General features: G+C 36.5%; 1 protein-coding gene across 2 annotated transcripts in view; it reads right to left on the bottom strand.

The window, feature by feature from the left end:
* The window catches only part of LOC119789484 (tripartite motif-containing protein 3-like), a 23,144-nt gene extending 9,823 nt beyond the window's left edge, over nucleotides 1-13,321 (bottom strand). For both annotated transcript variants that reach the window (XM_038294388.1, XM_038294389.1), the window contains exons 1-5: nucleotides 13,163-13,321; nucleotides 2,625-2,802; nucleotides 1,800-2,040; nucleotides 1,559-1,710; nucleotides 1,293-1,473 (exon numbers count right to left, since the gene is read on the bottom strand). In XM_038294388.1, the coding sequence (XP_038150316.1) occupies nucleotides 1,293-1,473; nucleotides 1,559-1,710; nucleotides 1,800-2,040; nucleotides 2,625-2,770 (720 nt within the window). In that variant the 5' untranslated portion in view covers nucleotides 2,771-2,802; nucleotides 13,163-13,321. The remainder of the gene's footprint in view (nucleotides 1-1,292; nucleotides 1,474-1,558; nucleotides 1,711-1,799; nucleotides 2,041-2,624; nucleotides 2,803-13,162) is intronic.
* Nucleotides 13,322-13,637: the final 316 nt, after the last annotated feature.

The following is a 13,637-nucleotide window of genomic DNA, read 5'->3' as shown; positions in this document are numbered from 1 at the left end:
TTTAAGAATATATTGTATATTTGGATCATTTGAGCAAAAATGTTTGTTTACCTTTGTACATCAGTAAAACTTGCTTATACATAAGTAAACAAGTTTAGTTGGGTCTTGGATTTTTTCCAAATGTATCTTTTAACTATTAAATAAATTAAATACTTTGTTTGCTTTTGAGAAATCTTCCTATACGGCAATCTGTCACACATGTAGGCCTCTTTAATAACCCCTAAATAAGAACCAGCATTACTGACATATAATCTCCTCATTAGTAAGGAGAGTTTTCCTTAGTATGATTTAATCTTAACGTAAAAGCAGCTTTTCTGTGTTGTAAAGGAGTAAACAGCATCATATAGAACAAGGAACAAAGTAGGCAGTTAAGGGGTACAGATTAAAGCAGGGGATGGGTTATAAAACACCTGCTTTTACATTTAAGAGAGCGTTTCAACCAATTAACTGAGATTTAAAGAGTGTAGCAACACTGTTAACATACCAAAGAATGGCTGTCCACATAAACAGGCCAGGCAAGGAGAGCAAAGCTAACTAGAGGTCTGTGGTAACTCGGGAGGAGTTGGAAATATAAACAGCTCAGGTGGGAAGGAACTCGTTCACACGACAGCAATTACTTGTGTAAACTTCGAATTTTACTTCTACACAAGAATGTCTGAGAGACATTGTTTCATAATTATTCCCATTTTAAAATCACTAATCTGCATAGAGCAGAATCATTTCAGTCTTTTTGTTTTGTTTTCTTAAACACTGTGTGGGTAGGAGGAAACCCGAACATGCACCTCAAACATAACAGTGTTAGGCAGGGACAAAGAAGCTGGTCAGAGTTGATGGGAAGATAGATGGAGTTAAACACAGGGAAATTTAAATAAGACTCTGTGGCAAGAATTCATACACAATGTCCCTTAGATTGGATCCGGCTGGCCCAATGTTGGAAAGATTATTTACTTCAGGTTAAATGTGTAAAACTTGTAGAGAAATACCTTATAAGTATCTTTAGAGCAGGATTTTTATGGTTTTTAATCATTATTTTAGATGGGATGAATATGAATATCCACCACACTTTTTGCATCTTCATTATAGAAAAAAAAAGGTTGTTTGCTTTCTTCATAATTCTGGGCTAATTTGTCTTCTGTTTATCGTATGAAATTCCCTGCAAAAGATTTTCGGTATGCCTTGACAAAAATAAAAAAAAATCAAGAGGTAAGAAAATACATTTAAAAGGCACTGTATCCAGATATTGCTTGAAATAATGTGATTAAAACAAATCAAGTTAATCAGAGCCCTCTGACCTTTTGCTTGGAGCTGCAGATGTTTTCCACCTCTGTAATAAGAGCCGTCTTGCGTTGATGTAATGCCTTTTCAAGCTCGTCAAAAGTATTACTGATATCAGTCACTGCCCCGTTTTTCCTCTCTGTTAGCTGCTTGGAGATCTCATTTACCAGACCAATGGCAGCAGTCAGCTGAGGTAATCTGCAAAATAATAAAGGTTGGAATTTACCAACTGTCATTTTTTTGCATTAATAAATATTTTTAAAGAAACCTCTGATAATCCCACCTGTTGCGCACAGTGTCCAGCTGGTTTTTAAGAACCGACTTATGCTGCTCCAGCACATCCCTCAGAGGAACGGTCACATGTTCCCTGTGTTCCCCTTCTGTGCACTCCAGACACATGGCTGTCTCACATGACTCACAGTAAAACTCCATTACCTACAGAACATCAGACAAATGAGCACCACGTTCCTCAAAAGTGGAAAATCTCTGCGGAACGTTATGGTGATCACTTTATACAGGTTTACCTTTCCTTCATGGTTTGGGCAAGAAAGGGGTTGACAGGTTGTGGCTGCGTTGGCTGACTCGAGAACATTGCACGCCTCGGCTCGACTGCATTCTGTGTCTCTCTGTAACACTTCCATTAAGTTTGTGATGAAAAAGTTGTTCTGTAGGGCTGCCACTCCCTTCTCCGGCAAGATGGATGTCTGTCGGCATACTGGGCAGGACAGCGTCAAAGACTGGGGAGGGATGTAGTTCTGTAGACATCTACAAGGAAACAGTTTTGATGCACAGCTATTAGTGGCAGCTGTCTGAATCATTGGTTTCATTTTGTTTACAAGTCTAAGTAGCTTGCAAAATATGCTGTATTGTAGTAAACTAAATGCTGGTGAAGATTCTCAGTCATCCAGGTCATAGTCATTCCAAAAAAATTAAAAAACATTGCCCTGGACTTTGTTTCCAGGCATAAAAAATTGAATTTTTTGAATTGAAAAAGCTTCCTGTAGTAAACTAAAGAACACAGCTTTATCTAATAACCCTAAAAAATAAAGGCCTACTAAAATTCCTTACTAAAAGAACTAGAGTTGTCCAGACACAAATGCTTTCACTCAATTTAATAAGGTAAAACTGAAAGGAGAGACTAAAGGGAAGGAAGGAAGGAAGGAAGGAAGGAAGGAAGGAAGGAAGGAAGGAAGGAAGGAAGGAAGGAAGGAAGGAAGGAAGGAAGGAAGGAAGGAAGGAAGGAAGGAAGGAAGGAAGGAAGGAAGGAAGGAAGGAAGGAAGGAAGGAAGACAGGCTCAATTAAAGTAAAATAAAAGTCAAATATCTGATCTAGATGACAGAGATCTTACTTCTCACAGAAAGTGTGCAGGCACGGCAGAACCTTGGGGTTGTGATAGCGATCCAAACAGATGCTGCAGACCAGGAACTGCTTGTCTATCTGTCTGACCACAGGGCTGGTGCTGCCAGTTTCACGCTTGGCCATGATGAGTGACATTCAAAAGAGAGGGGATAAGGGGACCACTGAACCTGCACACATGAAGAGGAAGAACCAGAGGAAATGTTGAGAGAAACCTTGAGGAAGCATTCAGGAGGGTGTGCTTGCTAGAACAAACAGAGGAGGAACTGAGTCATAGTTACTGCAGATTATAAACCCTTCTTTAAATCCTTACCAGGCTGGTATTTTATGCTCCCTCTCTCTCTCCCTGTCTCTCTCTCTTTAAACAATCGCTCTTAGAGGTTTAAGACTTTCAGTCAAAGGTCATTTGGATTGAAAAGTGAAAAACAGGTTAAAGCAGTAGAGAAAAAAAAAGCATGTGATCAAAACCACAGGATAAAACAACAACCAAATATCCCAGTGCTTAGGCTGCTCTGCAGACATTTATAAATAAAGGTTATAGTGCATTTCATCTTTTAATCCCAGTTATAATTTGCACTTTGATTATTTACATGAAGTCCAGATAAAAGAATGTCGTGTTGGTTTACTACTTAAATGAAACTGTAATAAGGAGTGGTTCATCTGCCATGTTGTAAACAAAAACCGATTAAATCAGATTGTGAAAACATACAGGAACATGCTGTATCATCACGCATCAACACATTGAAGGTCACAGTTTGATAGAGAAAAAAAAAGTATCTTAAAGTATTTTTCAAGAAAATACTAGATCACTCTTAAAAGCATCATGGATAACAAATAAATGACTGCCCCATAGCTAACACTACAACTCAAAAGAATCTAAAAACAACACTTTGCTCTAACTATGAACCGATCTTTTATGGCCGGCACCATTTCCTCATTTCTGTAAGGTCTGACCAGGAAATTCTGATTTTCTTTTAGCAAAGGAATAAAGTGCACATTAAAAAAGAGGAAGCAAGTTCTTTGACAGAGGTAGAGATTTTTAAATAATTTACCCTTTTGAAGTTTTGATTTAAACCAGAAAATAAGCAATCAAGCTCTTGTTGATGGTTGATGTGTTTATAAACTAAAATAATATGAAATTATTGATTTAAATTGTGTTTAATAGACTTAGAATTAAACTTAACTTTATTTATTCCTTGGGATTACTCCTTCAGGGAAATTCAGGATAAAAACATTAAATTGTGGGGAAACAGTAGAATAAATTAAAGAGTACAAGAGAGCAGAAAAAAGTTAAAGAAGAGCGAACAAAGAGTAGAAACTGGAGAGCTACTACAGAGGCTGTCATCTCTTATAGCCCCATAAACTTCCTAGTTAAACAATGTTTTTTTCTTTTTGCATTTGACCTTACAAAAATGGATAATTACAGTCTAATCACTTTGTGCATGCAAATGTTAATGCATTCTCCTTTTTGGAAACATAAGAATTGAACTCCACTAAAAAGACAAAAATGCAAAAATAAACAAATCAAAGGGTATAAAACATGTAATGTCTAAACTAAAGGACAGAAAAACAATGATAAGGAAAGTTAAGGCTATAAGCTGACATTTTATATTTTTACCAAATATTGTGATAACTGATATAACTTGCTTTTAACACACTTTTTTTTTTCTTTTTTTTTTTACAAATGCCTCTTTCCCATCCTTATCACATCCTTGCAATCCATCCTAAGGTTTATGTTCTTGGTCACTAGGATCTGTATCAGTCATAGGTATGGATGACAGTCCAAGTGGCTAAATATATCATCTAGTTTTAATGCATGGCACCTAAAATGACACAGATATTGCAAGCAATGTAAGAATCAAATCTATAGATTTTTCAAGATAAAGCAACATGCTAACAAAAAGAATCTGGATTCACTCTTCAAATGTGGGTGGATCCTAAAAATATCAGGATTAAATCAAAGCATGTTAAAACCTACAGTTTTAGCCGCTACATTCGCCCTAAATATATGAGATCATTTTCTTAGAGTGTAAGAAAAAGGAAAAAGGAAGCTTTAAAAACCCCTCCCAGAATTCCTGCTAGTTCCTTCCCCTGACTACTAGCAGGCTGAGACCAGGAACCACCTGTCTGCCTGCTGGGCTGAGACTCTCTGTGACCTGCACTGCCTGTCTCACTCAATCTAGCGGGCCTCTCGGATGCAGCTGTTCCTCTCTGCAGCAGCCTCTAACAATGGCATGCTAGCTCTACCCACAGCTACGCACCATACTTCATCTTTTTTCTGTTATAAAAGTACTGATCACTGAAGGCTTCACCACAGACATCTTATAACTGGAGGATCTTCTCAGAAACAGCTTCTATTGTTTGCACTTCCCAAGTGATTAGAAGCAGAGTCCTTTCCACTGTCCACACAACAAGGCCTCGCCCAGCCTCGTCAGCCTCCCCCTTTCCTCTCTCCCATAAACGACCCTCCCCTCCCTGCAGCCGTCTTCCCTGCAGCATGGATAGTGACATCAGGAGGAAGCTGGATGAGCCAAAGCCTCCAGGCTCCTCCCCCCACTCAGGCTGCGCAGCCTTTTTGGATTGCAACCATCTCCCCCCCCACCTTCGCTTCCCTTTCTCTGTGCTTCTAGCTTCTCCCAGCAGCCCTCCTGACACACTTCCTCCCACTCGCCTCACCACGGAAAGATCATCTTTCTTTAAAAATCACTCTTTGCCAGAAAGCTGTTCTGAGAAAGTTCCTAAGTACTAAAAGGAAAGCTTAATAATAAGAGCAAACTGTACACATAACATAAATAAACAAAATTATTGAAGAAGGTTAAAGTACCCAACCATTGTTTCTAAGCTTGATAAGATGTAATTGTTATATTTTACGAATCTCCTAAAACAAAACCGTATAAAAGGGAGGCATTGTTTTTTAGATGCATCAGGACTGGCATCAAACCAAGAAATACGTTTTGATGTTATCCATTTTCATGACCATGAATGCGTACAGACGGCTACTTTGTGCACAGTAACCATTTTACATATATTAACGTTGTCACCTCTGTTCTGCCATGTGCAGTATGCAAATGTTTGCTATTCAACTGTTTGACTGCAAAGCATTATTTAACACTCTCCCTGTATTTACAGTTAAGTGGCTTAAGGCCCTCCTGTGGGGTCAAGTCCTGTCTGCCATCTGGATTACTGGATCATTACTGGATCTAACAGATTCAGATGACACCATTGAGTTAATTCAACTCAAATCGGTAAAGTCAAACTCTTCATGTGCACCAGAAAATACCAAGCAACTCTCAATGGTTTTCTGAAGATCAGATAAAGCTCTTAATCTGCTCAAAACTTAGAATTCAGTGCATTTCAATTATGGCACCCTTTAACTGAATTCTATGTAAATGATCTAAGCGTAGATTTCAGCCTAATGTACTTAGATTTAGACTGTTAGGTAGGGCATGTAGCTGTAAGATCCTTGTGATTTATGTAGTAAACTAACTAAACATACCACTACCCTATCACTTTTTACACTAAAATGTGTTACAAAATAATAATTTCTAATGTTTTACAAGCATCTTTTGTTATTGTAATCATTTCATAAAATGTACACTGGAAAAATCAAAATCTAGTTAAGTCATTTTTTCCTAAAATAAGTGCATTTGTTCTTGGATTGAGGAGATAAGTGAGACACTTTACACTTGAAATGAGAAAACACAATTGCAATGTATTATTTAAAGTGCATATTATCTAATTATCTTATTTTAAGGATAAAAATACACATTCCATTGGCAAACTATCTCATTTACCTTCTCAAATTAAGAGTAATTACACTTAAATTAAGAAAGTTTTTCCAGTGTATCAAGGCATGATGTGTTTAACATACTATGATCATGTCCCCTCATCCATGAATTTGTTCTATTTACACAAATAGTCAACAAAAAACATATTTTAACTTTATTTCTTTAACCTAAAAGTGCTACTCTTCTCTGGTTTTGTAACAAACTTCAAAGGTGCTGGGCTGAAATTAAAAGTGAAATAGTAACAATTCTTTATATCAATTTAGACGTAAACCCCACATCCTTGATTCTGGGTCTGCATGTCTGAAAACAGCAGCCAACAAACGATTGTGCAAAACCTTAACCTTTGCAGCAAGAAAAAAATATTCTTCTGCAGTGGGTCAGTGAGAAAGTTCCTTCTATCTATAGTTGCTATAAAATAATTTTTGAACTAATCCCTCTGGAATATCTAACCAATGTCATGCATCACAGCGAATACCAGTTTTACAGAGTATGGTGCCCATTTTTGAACTATATTGGACCAGACCTCTCCTCCACACTATTAAGAAACTTGCTGTGGGCCGTAACAGCATATGTGCATCATTTCACCACCTCTTGCACCATGTTGTATGTTCATCTGCCATGTAAGAGCTCTCATGTAGGTATTGTGTTTTTTCTGTTCTGTGTCTAATATGTTAAACAATGTTTGTTAAAACACTGAAAATGCAATAAAAAAAGTGCAACCCAATTATTTCTACTAAAGCTAACAATACACACATTACAGTAACCTTGACACAATCGTGAACATGAAGTTAATGTTATTTGATGCATAGACCAAAGCAAAAGTGTTAAACACTCAACAAATGGAATAATTTTTATTGTTCATGTATCTCATATATTTTTTTTTAATCTCATTGCGTTAAATCAAATTAAACAAGTCTACTAATACAATATGATTAATCAATTAGCTAATATTGCACCCTTTAGCCAGCAAAGCAACATGTGGGGGTGGGGCAGTGCTGACTCATGATAAGCTAGAGAAAATTCTGGTTACTTCACTGTTTCTTTCACAAACTTTAGTGCATATAGATCTGGGTAACATGTCTGTCTGTGACTAGTAACACAATGACACATACAACCTACTTCCTGTTTCTCTTAGCCTTATTCTACTCTACCCAAGAAATTGACCCGCTGGGAGTGTTTCGTCTTTTAGAGTGAGCATTTAAACATTTTGTGTAATAGATGGGATTTTTTTGAAGACTAATGTGTTTTATATACATAAAAATGTCTGTTTTAATTAGACAGGGGCAATTATTTGTTCAGTAACGATTACATAAGATATATCCAGCCAGAATGAGTGATCATGCAGATAAACTCTGATGATGTTTGAATGATTTGATTTATATTTTACAATTGAACTATTTTTTGACTGTTGTGTTCATGACAGGATCAATAATTACCGTTTAGGTTTTAGCTGCATTAGTTAAGGGTAACGGGTATAATGAGGTAGCTTTTGTAGCATTTGTATTACTTGCTCAAACTCTGACTGAATCCAGCAGACATGAGCCAGAGTAAAAATCCCAATGTTATTGTTAAAAGATAGTTTCACATTGAAGAATATTCATTTATGGTTTTAAAGATGAAGCCATTGTTGTTAAACTGAGTCTGCTTACCGTCCCTTAGATAACTGACTGTACCTGTCTAACAAGGAAGGGTGGCGTTACTTTAGTTTTCAAATTGTGCTTTTTGTAACTGGAAATATTTCCACACACCTATATATGGCTTTGTTTTACATATTAGAAAAATGTGGAAGTGTTTTTCAGCCAGCATACTGTCAGTAGCAAATGCTGTCATTATATTTATTCTCTGCTGTTGGGTTGCTCAGCAGTATGATGTGTTGTACGGCACAACAGCGAGGGAAGCTGCAAAGGTTAATTTCAGCTGTTGGCTGTGTACTGGATATGCAAACTTTGGCAAAAGCCTCACTGACCTGAAATCAGAAGTGTTGGGGCCCTGTGATATGCTGTTAAGATGGGGTTTAAAAATAGACAGTGCAGTTTATGTTTCAGCCACTTGCTCACATTTCTTCGTGCGATTATTGTTCCTACAGTCTGCTTGGATGGTTTTAAATTTGCAGGAAAGCTGCAGGTCATTATACTGAAGTAAAGGGTAGTTAGGCAGAAAGAAGGAGCACAGATTACAGCGAGGAACCACTCCCTATGACACCTAAAAGTGAGTGTCTGCAGCACTTCTGCAATTATTTTAGTCAAGCATTAAAGCAATGTATTCATTGAACAGTAAAATCAAGAAAACAAGAAGTCTCTAATGAAAGCTTATTTAAACACAGGTCAAGCATACCGACTGCAGTGTTTAATGTACCAATAACAATCCGACGAACAGGAAGTGTGACGTTTGCGAGTCGCCTACCTTTTTTTTTTTTTAAAGAGATGCTATAGCTCTATGATGAGTCATCACTCATTATCCAGCAAATTCACAGTGCCTTCTGCCCTGCTGCTTATACTTAGCTGCATCAATTGAAGGAATATGTCTGGATGCATCTGTCAGAAGAGGCAAGGTGATCAACTTCAATTTTAGATTTTTATTGCAGTATTATTTTAGCCATTCATCTTCAGAGAAATCAAGCTCAATGCTTTTGTTTGCTGAAGCCATCTCTAAAGTTTTCTGTATAACATAATAAAAAATGCTTAATAGAAACCTGCTCTATTTCTTCACTGAAAATCTAATTTCACATAATCTTATCTGTAAGACTGATAAACTGTGACAACATTTGATTGGGTGAAAACAAAGTGGCTGCATCATGTTTGTAGCCATCGTTGCATGTGAGCCCATCATGATAAACAGCGGTAGACGACAATGCGGCACGTTGGCAGAGTTTCTGCAGGCACAACATGCACTGCAGACTCAAAGGTCGCGTAATGAGCGGGCAATACCTGCAGTATTCATTCACCTGCAGAGAGAGCCACAAAACTGTGGGCCCTCAGATTACGAGACTAATAAAATCTTCAAGTTAGATTGTGTTGTATGGTGAAAAAAAAATATAATAATAAAGGGTCAGTCTTTAAAGTGGGATAAAAAAAAAATGTTTTATACATTTGGAATCACAGCATAAATCTTTCTGATTCATTTGGCCTTGCAAAGTTAATGTAAAGTTATACTTTTTGAGGCAACTGAGAAAGAACGAAAATTTTTGCAGAATAACCTTTTTTCAAATTGAAATTAAATATAGTAAGCTATGAAAAAGGGCTGCATTTAAAAATGATTTTTAAATGGTAAAACCCTGATGCAGATCAGTCTAATGGTTGTTTCTAAGCTTTTGAGCAGGACAAAATCCTTAAGCGCTAACATGATTTCTAGATTTGAAAATGAAACAATCCATGTCATTAATCTAAAGTCACATTGTATGGCTGCATTTATTTATTGTCTATGTTGGTCTTCATAACATTATCATATTTATAATATAAATAAACAGAATTTAATCCTGATGGCCTTTTAAAAATCCAGACAAAAGTTCCTGAGTGAACCGAGAGGGAACGAGATTCAAACTTTTTAGACCTCAAAAGCATTCGTTTTTCATCACAATGTGTCTAAAAAAGTAGAGAGGCATAGATACCAGATTTCTTCAAAATGAATACAAGCAAATTTAGCACTTTTTTATATTGAGAATTGATACGATTTAGGCAAGGGCAATTAATTGCATATCCAATGTAATTGAAACTTAACAAAACACAACTTTCAAATCGCAGAGATACCTAACTTTTTTCACATTAAATTTAAAAAGGTTAAATAACTCTCTTTTTCACTCTAGCCCTATAGGAAGTGGTAACACTCCTGGTAACAATCACATAATTTACAATTAAATTATTGTAATGTCAACTTAGACTTAAAAAATAAACTTTTCTGTCATTTTGTACACACAAGTGTAAACAAAAAATAAATTCCGTTAAGTACAGCTCTCTAGACTATTTAAATTTGTGTGCAGCCTTGATATGGTAAGCAGCAGTGATAAAAACATTGTAATGAAAAAAAGTTGTGTAAACATTTGACTTTATAGTTACAGTTCTAACATTCAGCGTTTGTTTTTTTTTTTTTAATAACCCATTTTACAATGTGGGCAGTGGGGAGGAAACTGTTTTGGAATCTGCTGGACCTGCTTTGGATGCTTCGAAGTCTCTTTCCAGAGGGCTGCAGGGAGATCAGAACCAACTAGTATGGAAACTGATTAATCGTTTAGTTTAGAGACTCAAAAAAATACAATGCACTGAAAGTACAACCAACCCCATCCAGAAATTAATCTAAAGCTGTACAGAAATATATATGTTTTACATTTAAGGTAAAAAAAATATATATATCTTTGTCTGTAAATATATGCTAATCTAAATTGGTATAGCTTTAGCTTCATCTAATCTCTGTAAAATAAAAAAGGCTCCAATTTTTCCATATCTCATGCCATTTGCTATCAGATTATACATCAAAAAAAGAAAACATAAAAATATTAAAATAATCATAATTGTTATATTTGCTAAAAAGAAAAAAAGACAACCATTTTTGCAAAACTGTTCAGTCCTTTACTATGGATGTCCCTGATCTAATATCAATATCAGCAATCAGGTCGATATCATTCAACATCAAGCCTGTATCTTAGATTACAGATATTAGCAAGGCTTTAGAAACAGTCTTCCTCTATTTAAAGTGTATATAACCCCTGGGTAGTTCGTAATATTACTTATTAATATTGCTTTTTCTAAGATTTCACACTACAAAATGTGTAATGATTAAACTATGTATGATTCATCCCAATATCGTATCGGGTCAATATCAGTCAATAGTCAAAGCTGCAGTATCAGTATAGTATTGGAAATAAAAAGCTGCATTGGAACACCCCTGCCTTAAAAGAACTTTATAAAACTTTGTCATATTTTTATAATATTCTCAGAAAAACTAACTATTTTCCTCATCAGGAAAGGGCCTCTAGAAATAGTTTTGATGCAAAGATCTTCATCAAACATAATATCAGTATCTAAGGATGCATTGGCAGTGGTGTATCCCTACTTTTATTATATACAACAGACAGTGTCAACTGCTTGAAATATTTTCTCTCACCTTCAGGAACCTGCCATTTAGAAAACCCAAATAATATTATAAATGCTTGATTGAAACTTATACTCTTAACAGCAAAACTAACCTTGACTGATCTTAAAGTTCTACTGGAAATGATCAGTTCATCAGCCAGTTAATGTTAACTTGTTGAACTTAAATTTTTTTTCTGATATCTATATCAAAAACATAAACTAATGTTAAAAATAACTTTAGGGTTGCTTTAATAAAACCGATGTTTTGATTTCCTTAATGTCTTTCCTACAAATTCAGATTTTGCTTGATTATCTTTTATTATGTATCAAAGCTTTGGTCCCTAAACTTTACCTCATTTTTATTAAACTAAACAAAAACACAACACAATTTTTATCAAACCATATAATCATCTAAAGAAACGCCACTGATTTAATTGTACTTTTTGACTTAAAATTGCAGAAACACCTAGTTTTTGAACGAATTAAACACAATTAAAAAGTGGTAAAATGAATTGCTTTACTTCTAATTAAAACTATTATCGCTCGGGTAAACATTTATGAGCATAGAACAATTTTTACTTGACTTTCATTGTGTAGAAACCATGACATGTTGGTGTCAAACTGACAACATGATATAATGAATCAAATGAGCAACAGTAAGTATAACAATTTCCAGCATCTGTAAAATAGACATATAACCAGTTCTCAATTTGCACAATGAGTGTTAATTGGATAAACATGGCGTCAAGGATGGAGCCTTGATTGCTACATGTCTGGTTCTAATAAAATCTGGATTCAAATGCTATGCTGCATTTGGACAAAAAGATGATAACATTTTAAGTCAGTTTTAGAAATGCACTGCAAATAGGTTTCCCCCTAAATATATGGGAAATCTAAAGTCTATCATCCCAAGTATTGCATCTCCAACCTAAATCTTGCATCTGCCTCTGGCGCAGCATCCTGGAGGCCAACCTCTCAGTGACCCAGTGAAATCAGCCAGAGGGGAACACCTCCATAATACATACTCATTAAAATAAACCTTTAACATTGTTAAAAAAGTCAATAACATCAAATGATATTCAGAACCACATCAGCTTACAGTCTAGGCCAAAGGTGCAGGAGTGATGCATTGCCTTGGTGCTGTTGCTGCAGTGCAATTCTCACAAGCAGTCATGGGCTCATATAGGGAAAAGCATTGTGCTGATTTATGAGCCTCAGAGCTTCCCAGCTGCAAAAATCTATAGAAATTCAGATGAGACAAGCATTGAAAGATCACCCCTAATCCTGTAAACAAAAGAACATGTTTGGCTGCTTGCAGAGCCCAGCCTGCACACTGCAGCAGAGATGCCCACCTGCCACAGAGCCCAGCCGGCAGCCAGATCACAGCCAAAATGGAAAACTGAGTGGGCTGCAGGAGGAAGCAGGAACCAATCAAAGCATTTAATGTATAAAAAAAGCTGAACTTATAAAAATCACAGTTGGATCCCAACGAGAGGACATGCTGTCACAAAGATGAACACACAAATATGATTAGTCAATGATCAGCTGATCAATTATTCATCTGCTTCCCTGTTGATTTTGCAGGATGGACTCCAAACATGATGAGAAAGCAGAAACACGATCCCACAAAAAATAAACCAACCAAAACAAACGATCTGTCCAGATTTGATACTTACAGACGCTCCCAAACAGGAGGGTCAGCGATGCAAGCTGCAGAGAAAGATCCCCATTGTCAGTCTACCCAAACCTCAACAACAGATGCCTCAGACAGGAAAGGGCAGGGTCTGTCTGGAAGAATACAGGGACAGTAACGAAGAGGGCGAGGGAAAGGAGCCGAGGAGGGGCGTGGATTATATGTAGCAATGGTGAAATCACCAGTAGGAGGAGCTGAAGAACCCAATGGATGAAGAGGGGGGCAGGGAATATGGAAATCAGCTGACATCTCAGGATCAGAAGCCTGTCTGGTGCAAAGGGGCTCGGCTTGTTTTTTTAGCCTCCACCCCTAAACCTTAAAAGGACAAAGGATGCAATTCATTGCATGGAGGATTTCATTTGCTGGTGAAAATGCATAGGCTTTAATATCAATATAAATGTGACCTGAAAACATTTTTTGTACCAACTGGTTGTATTCATCCACATAACAGCATCTCT

This window comes from Cyprinodon tularosa, unplaced genomic scaffold, assembly GCF_016077235.1.
Source record: "Cyprinodon tularosa strain WSP-4 unplaced genomic scaffold, ASM1607723v1 ctg34, whole genome shotgun sequence".
NCBI classification, from domain to species: Eukaryota; Metazoa; Chordata; class Actinopteri; order Cyprinodontiformes; family Cyprinodontidae; genus Cyprinodon; species Cyprinodon tularosa.
The sequence above is the reverse complement of the archived record's forward strand: the minus strand, read 5'-3'. Positions and strand labels throughout refer to the sequence as shown.